This window comes from Brachyhypopomus gauderio, unplaced genomic scaffold (assembly GCF_052324685.1).
Source record: "Brachyhypopomus gauderio isolate BG-103 unplaced genomic scaffold, BGAUD_0.2 sc97, whole genome shotgun sequence".
In the NCBI taxonomy this organism is placed as follows: domain Eukaryota; kingdom Metazoa; phylum Chordata; class Actinopteri; order Gymnotiformes; family Hypopomidae; genus Brachyhypopomus; species Brachyhypopomus gauderio.
In genome coordinates this window covers 132,501-140,000 of record NW_027506918.1, presented here as the reverse complement: position 1 = coordinate 140,000, position 7,500 = coordinate 132,501, and the positions used below count along the sequence as shown (strand labels likewise).

Below are 7,500 nucleotides of genomic sequence, written 5' to 3'. Positions count from 1 at the left end.
GTGAAGTTGGGTGATGGAAGTTTTCATTTTAAATCGTTTTCATTTAAAACTAAGAATTACAGTTTACATGGTACCTTCACATTGATCTTCACCAGATACACATCGAATCTATAACCTGTTGGACATATCCTGAGACGTGAGTCCTGAGACGTGAGGACATGTCACGTGACCCCTCCTGCTCGCTTCACACGGCTCGCTGGAAAACAAAACTCCGGTTATACTCGTTAGTGTGACTCAGGTCATAGAAGACACACCGAAAACGCGCCCAATCGTGCCGGTTCTGGTAGAAGCGTGGTGGCATCCTCCCCGGACCGGACGGTTCCGAGTGTCCCCGTGTCCTCGTTTATTCCGCCCTGGGGGGTAATTGGAGCGGAGCGGACCGACAGACGCACCGACAGGGATGAGACCTCTCCACACATCACGAAGATCTCATCAGGTATGATCATCAAATGACCTTAGGAGCGGAAACCTCTCCTTCCAGACGCGATAATTGGACTGTTGGCGCAATTTGGGGATTATTCTGCGTCAAAACTGTTTGATTTGCGTCTGGGCAGTTAGTTCAGTTGGGTTAGATAATAAACGGAGACTTTACTTGGACTTGGGTACTGGACATAGATGTAGCGAGCAAACGGAAATGTTTATATATCATATAGTCTGTCAATACTCACCTAGTCTAAATTATGGTGATGGTTATTTATTATTTAAGGAGTGGATGCGATTCATCTTACCGTGACGGTCATGTCTGAATTTGCTCTTGTTCGGTCAGGTTTAAAGTTCACATTATTTGCTTGATTCTGTGGAGCGCATCTTGAAACTCGATGCGCGTGGATGTCATTTATTTACTAAACACACACACACACACACACACACACACACACACACACACACACCTCCCCTCCGCTCATTTGATCGTCATTAAGCCTTCTGGGTCTGATAATGAGTGTTAAAACGCAGAAAATGGCAGAAGACTGCACGGGTCTTCTATCGGCTGAGATTACAAACCACAGACCTGGATATTGAAAATGTGTTTATGGCAATTTAATTAATCCAACGTGTCATTACATTGCATTATATTACCTCTCGGATGATGTATGGCATTGCAGATAGGCCTACAGAAATATACCAACAAATTTGGGGGTATGATGTCAGAATTGGTATCGTATTAATTTTATTTTTGTTGTTTTTTTTTATTTGTTTTTTCTGTGTCTATCATAGTGATATTGTGAGATCGCTAAGAGCAGCTTGGGCTTCCAACTGCAACATCAACAAAACCAGTCAAACATCTTTACCTTCATGGAATCTCGCCCAAGCTATCCACACTCTGTTGGATATAATCAGCCCACAGCATGCTGGGAAACTGAGTCCAAATCTTCAAACCAGCACAAAGAGGACAAAATGTCTCTGAGCAAGAGAAGAGGAAATGTACCAGTTCTAAATAATGTCAGAGGAATGTCCCAAGGTCCAAAACAGAAAAAGACACAAACCGATAAAGACACTAAGGACCACCAAGGTCCACCAGCCGTGTCAAGATCAAACTACATTCACATTCCCACAGCCAAACACACTGCAGCTTCACTGTCTACAGTCACTACAGCAACTACAGTCACTTCACCAGCCACAGTCTCTTCAGTAGACACACACGCCATGGCTGTCATGACTGAAGCACTTGCCAAAGAGGTTGTAGGGTCCCCTATGGGCTTGAGTATGTCCTGTCAGACGGTCCTGACTGCAGGACCTTCAGACTACAGCCTGACGTCCTCCAGTAGTAGCAGAGCAAGAGAGCTGAACAGCCCTGGTAACTCCCCACAGAACCACCCTAAAACCACCACAGGTCATACTGGGGTGTCCACAGGCGTGCCAAAGAGCCCCCCCAACATGGCTGCGGTGACCTCTGGTGGCCGGGCTGATACAGCGGGGGCAGTTAAGGGTCATCAGGAACAGAGTAAGCTGCAGGAAGGGACGCAGGACAGCACGGACAAGGAGACAGAGACAGAGAGCAAAGATGGAGAGGACACCCTTCAGGGCATACGAGTGGGAGGGCTTTACAAAGGAAGTGACCTCACTCTACAGGCAGTGTCTCAAAGCCCCAGCTCGCCCTCCAACAGGAAGCACCTGTCTCTAGGGGCGACGGCCCCCTCCGCTTCATGTTTGAAGGGGACAACACGTGAGACGGACACAAACAGCAGGAGACGAGACAGAGGGGCTGAGACAGAGGGACGAGGGAGTCAGGGGAGGACGCCGGAGGACAGGTCACAGGAACCAGCGGAGGAGGAGAGGAGAGGGGAAGAAAGGATAGAACAAGAAATGCAGGAACAGCGGAAAGAGAGAGAGAAGGCGGGGAAAGACGAGGAAGAGAGGAAGTGGGACGAGAGGGAGAGAGAGAATGAAGACAGGAGGAGGAGTGCGGAGGGCACGGGGAGGCAGAGAGAGGAGGTGGAGAGGCAGGAAGGAGTGAGAGAACAGAAGGACGGGCAGAGGGAGGCGGGTCCGACCCGGGGCAGCTACACGGCCTCCGCAGCGCCTGCAGGAAACAGCACGTTTGTCCGAGTGGTTGACGCAGGCTCGCAGACGGAGCCGAGCTACGTGAGTTCTGCGGTCCAGGCCGTCGTTGAGGTCAGCAGCAAGTCCACAGCCACAAGCCCGACCTTGACCCCTCGACCCCAGAGCTGGCTGGACCCTGAACTCGACCTTCCGCCTGACCTCAGCTTTCACGTCAGAGCTTCTGGAACTCGATATGTAAGCTTGAAGAATGAACTCGGCCCGAAAGTCAACCCAGACTCTGTTTGCCGGTCATCACACGCTTCTGCCACAAAAGCCAGGACTAAATGCCCCTCTTACAAATCTCCTCACCAGAATGTGTGTCACATAGAGATTGAGTTGTGCAATAAGTCCTCTCTGTCCAAAGGTCCTCCCCTCCAGAGCTCTGTCTGCGAGGCTGACCCAGCTGGTCACGTTAGAGTGGCATTGCCAGGAGCTACTGAAATAGACTCCAAATCTTCTTTGACCCAGTCTGATCCAGAACTCAAGCAAGAGGCAAAATCAGGAGATCAGACGGAGACACGCCCGCCCCCGGGCGTGGTCAGGGAGGAGCAGGCGGAGACAGGCCCGCCCCCGGGCGTGGTCTGGGACGAGCAGGGCATGACGTGGGAGGTGTATGGAGCTGCGGTGGACATGGAGTCCCTGGGCTTCGCCATTCAGAACCACCTGCAGCGTCGGATCCAGGAGCACGTGCGGCACATCGGAGCTCTGCGCAAGTCCATCTCGCTGTCCGAGCACTCCGCCCTGGCCGGGAAGAAGAAGAAGAGACGGAACGTCTTCCGAGCGCTGTTCCACACGCCCGCCTGCTGCTCGAGAACCACGGCTGAGATGGTGCAGTGACTGTGTGTGTGTGTGTGTGTGTGTGTGTGTGTGTGTGTGTGTGTGTGTGTGTGTGTGTGTGTGTGTGTGTGTGTGTGTGTGTGCGTGCCCAAAATGACAATACACAATGATAAACATGAACTCTGGACACTGAACTGTTGTGCTGTATACAGAGAACATTTTGCAGTTGTTTGGAAGCCCCTGAATCCAGAGGACTGAACAGGGCTGAACACTGTTTAACTGTGTTTGATGTTTAACACACTAATGTCATTTCAGCCTCATAAGTAGCCAGTAGGAATAGCTATATTTAAAGCTGGTAAATGCTAGACTAAAATAATTTGTAATAGAGAACTTCCATTTGAACTGATATTTAGTCTGGGACTAGACTTAGTCCTTGTTCATCAAAGCTGGCCCAGACTGTTTTGAATGTTTTAACTGTAGAGTTTGATTCCACTGGTCTTTTACGTATGTTGCATGTCACATACATGTCATATAACATGTTGCATGTTACATGAGATACAGCAGCTTAAAGGTTGACATAAATACTTGATAGACTGATCTGATCTCACCGGACTGTGTGATAGACTGTCTGATCTCACTGGACTGTGTGATAGACTGTCTGATCTCACCAGACTGTGTGATAGACTGATCTGATCTCACCAGACTGTGTGATAGACTGTCTGATCTCACTGAACTGTGTGATAGACTGTCTGATCTCACCAGACTGTGTGATAGACTGATCTGATTTCACCGGACTGTGTGACAGACTGTCTGATCTCACAGATCTGTCTGTCACTGAACTGTGCAATCTCACATGAGCTGATAGTTAAACTATATGATGAAGCCACAATGCTAAAATTATGACATTTAGTCATCCATGTAGGACCTTCTTGTTGTCAAATCTGGTGTCCCAGAACAGTAGTGAGAGTATATTTTGTTAGGAGTGAGTGTGGGATGTGTTGTTAGTGAGAGTATATTTTGTTAGGAGTGAGTGTGGGATGTGTTGGTAGTGAGAGTATGTTTTGTTAGGAGTGAGTGTGGGATGTGTTGGTAGTGAGAGTATGTTTTGTTAGGAGTGAGTGTGGGATGTGTTGTTAGTGAGAGTATGTTTTGTTAGGAGTGAGTGTGGGATGTGTTGTTAGTGAGAGTATGTTTTGTTAGGAGTGAGTGTGGGATGTGTTGTTAGTGAGAGTATGTTTTGTTAGGAGTGAGTGTGGGATGTGTTGGTAGTGAGAGTATGTTTTGTTAGGAGTGAGTGTGGGATGTGTTGGTAGTGAGAGTAGGTTTTGTTAGGAGTGAGTGTGGGATGTGTTGGTAGTGAGAGTATGTTTTGTTAGGAGTGAGTGTGGGATGTGTTGGTAGTGAGAGTATGTTTTGTTAGGAGTGAGTGTGGGATGTGTTGGTAGTGAGAGTAGGTTTTGTTAGGAGTGAGTGTGGGATGTGTTGGTAGTGAGAGTATGTTTTGTTAGGAGTGAGTGTGGGATGTGTTGGTAGTGAGAGTATGTTTTGTTAGGAGTGAGTGTGGGATGTGTTGGTAGTGAGAGTATGTTTTGTTAGGAGTGAGTGTGGGATGTGTTGGTAGTGAGAGTATGTTTTGTTAGGAGTGAGTGTGGGATGTGTTGTTAGTGAGAGTATGTTTTGTTAGGAGTGAGTGTGGGATGTGTTGGTAGTGAGAGGAGGTCTGGGCTCCAGCGGTGCGGAGGGTCAGGTCCACACACGCTCTTATCTCACCTTCACCTGCTATGCTTCCATCATGGTGATGATTTATCTGTCGTTGGCGCTAGAGGTGTGCGTCACTCCAGGTTGGTCCATACTGGCTGTTTGCACGTGTCTGTGGTAGGAGCCGTAACGCTGAAAGATTCAGGTGTAACATTACTGACACTATACTGGAAGATAAGTGTAAACTCCAGTCAGAGGATACAGAGTACACATACTCCAGTCAGAGTATACAGAGTACACATACTCCAGTCAGAGTATACAGAGTACACACGGAACTCACTTCAGCACTCTTGCACTGCACGTTTTAGATCTTAGTGGTTGATGTTTATTCCTCTGTGAAGGTGATGTGATTGGTCGAGACACTGTGGCTCTAGGGATCTATACTGTGTGCTTTTGAGTGAATATTTCATCATCTCTGTTTTGGCTTTATGCGTTTGAGGGGTGGGTTAGGAGGCGAGTGTTTTACATGTGTTTAATCTTAAGAAGATACGTGTCTAATCTTTAAAAACCATTTCATTTGCATAAATATACATGAAAAAATCACATTTTTGCTCACACACATTTACATTTTCTGTTTGTTGTACCCAGTAGATTACTTGCTTTGTACTATACATATTGTAATGTACATAAACATAAACACATGTAAGGTACATTTACATATTTAATACATATTAATGTCGTTTTCATCTCTGTCTTTCTCTACATTAAATCCACTCCATGTTTTGCGGAGTTTTCTCCCATGATTTATTTTGGGTGCTGCGACTCACTCCTGCCGCGCGTGCGCGTCTGCACGCGCGTGTTTGTTTTCAAATAAATGTCATTATTCACGTGCAGCAGCACTGCTTGTCCTAGAAGTTAAAGAAGTTATGTCACGTAGGTCGCGTGCTGTAGGAGTCTGCCCATCTAACAGTAAACTATTGCACAACACTCACCAAAACACACACACACACACACACACACACACACACACACACACACACACACACACACCGTGCGTGGATTGGCCATGAGAGGAACACCTTCATTCCGTGATTGGACGCTTGGTTTAAAGAGTGTGAAATACGTCGGTACCGGATCGCGGTGACCACACGCGCACACACCGGACCAGAGAGGGTGCAGAGGGGCATGACCACAGAACCGACCCAGATACATGCACGTGAGTAAAACGGAGGTGAGCTGTGGTTCGGCAGCGTTTTCGTGTCGGATTATTAGAATAAGAACTCGGAGGGAGCCGCCCGTTTTAAATAAAGTATGTTAAATAAAGTATGTTAATTAAAGTATGTTAAATAAAGTATGTTAGATAAAATATGGTAACACACCGATATCAAATGCACGGGCACATATTCAGGAGAGCGCGCGCATATGTGGCTTTGAGAAGCAGATAAAACTGAAGTTGTTCTGTGTCATTTATAACTGCAGCTGGAGTTTCTCCCTCAGCTGCAGGGGCTGAAATAGCGATTAACCAAAATGTGTCTGCATGTGATTTGCGTAATTTCAGTTAAATAAATCAAATTAACTCCTGTTCAAACCTACTCTTTTCATTTAAAGACATTTTAACCCATATTATTGATATAGAGTTGGTGCTTTGTTTTGAACAGTTAAACATTATTGTATGTATGTGGTGGTATTTGTATGTGATCTGCATTATGTTTTCATTACTTCGTACTGTCGAACGTGTGTTGACACGCAACACTCATGGAGGGGGTGACACCCCCGGGTGTAGACTCACACACACACACACACACACACACACACACACACACACACACTCACATACCCTCAGGGGCTCAGTAACAGCGGGATATATTTTTGTAATGTCCCGTCAATGTAGAACGTCAATGGTTGTTTGTTTCTGTCTAGGGCTGTCACCTGAGACCAAAATACCTGGAAGACCTCTGTCTCTCTCTCCAGACAGTCTCTCTCTCTCTGCCCCTCTCTCCCCAGTCTCTCTCTCTCTTTCTCTTTCTCTCTCTCTCTCTTTGCCCCTCTCTCTCTCTATGTCTGCCACCCCTCTCTCCCATCTGCTCAGATGTTCGGCCTCCTTGTTCAGTCGGAGTGTGTGTGTGCGTTCTGCCCGGTGTGTATGCGTGTGTGGGTCTACCCTCCCCGGAGTCCGCTGGTACAGCGCTTCACGTCTCGATGCCGATGGTAGCGGCCGGCCAGCCACATGGGACTCGTTCGGGATTTGGGACAACCGGATCGACACTCCTATCATGCTGCCGCCCAGCATCCGCTACGGAACACCCATCCCGGAACTGAACCTCAACAACGTCGGACGCGCCTCACACATCGGTCGCCGCCGTGACAACGAGGACCGTTTTCGTGTAGCTAAACTCACTCCCAGCATGCACTTCTTCGCTCTGTTTGACGGACATGGAGGCGCGCAGGCCTCTGATTTCTGTTACTCTCACATGGAACATTATA

At 47.6% G+C, this 7,500-nt stretch overlaps 2 protein-coding genes across 2 annotated transcripts in view; both read left to right on the top strand.

Moving 5' to 3' along the window:
* Nucleotides 1–58: 58 nt before the first annotated feature.
* LOC143496590 (uncharacterized) lies at nt 59–5,939 on the top strand. The gene is made up of 2 exons (XM_076992762.1): nt 59–436; nt 1,216–5,939. Exon 2 carries the CDS (start codon nt 1,294–1,296, stop codon nt 3,376–3,378), a length of 2,085 nt encoding a protein of 694 aa, XP_076848877.1. The 5' UTR covers nt 59–436; nt 1,216–1,293; the 3' UTR covers nt 3,379–5,939.
* A 156-nt stretch (nt 5,940–6,095) lies between these two features.
* Nucleotides 6,096–7,500, top strand: part of LOC143496591 (protein phosphatase Mn(2+)-dependent 1K-like) — a 5,916-nt gene continuing 4,511 nt past the window's right edge. The window contains exons 1-2 of the mRNA XM_076992763.1: nt 6,096–6,232; nt 6,937–7,500. The exon at nt 6,937–7,500 is cut by the window's right edge and continues 4 nt beyond it. Of these exons, the coding sequence (XP_076848878.1) occupies nt 6,202–6,232; nt 6,937–7,500 (595 nt within the window). The 5' untranslated portion in view covers nt 6,096–6,201. The remainder of the gene's footprint in view (nt 6,233–6,936) is intronic.

Bases quoted from the DNA above. Each gene is read 5' to 3' on its own strand.
- LOC143496590 (XM_076992762.1), top strand. From the start codon at position 1,294: ATGGAATCTCGCCCAAGCTATCCACACTCTGTTGGATATAATCAGCCC.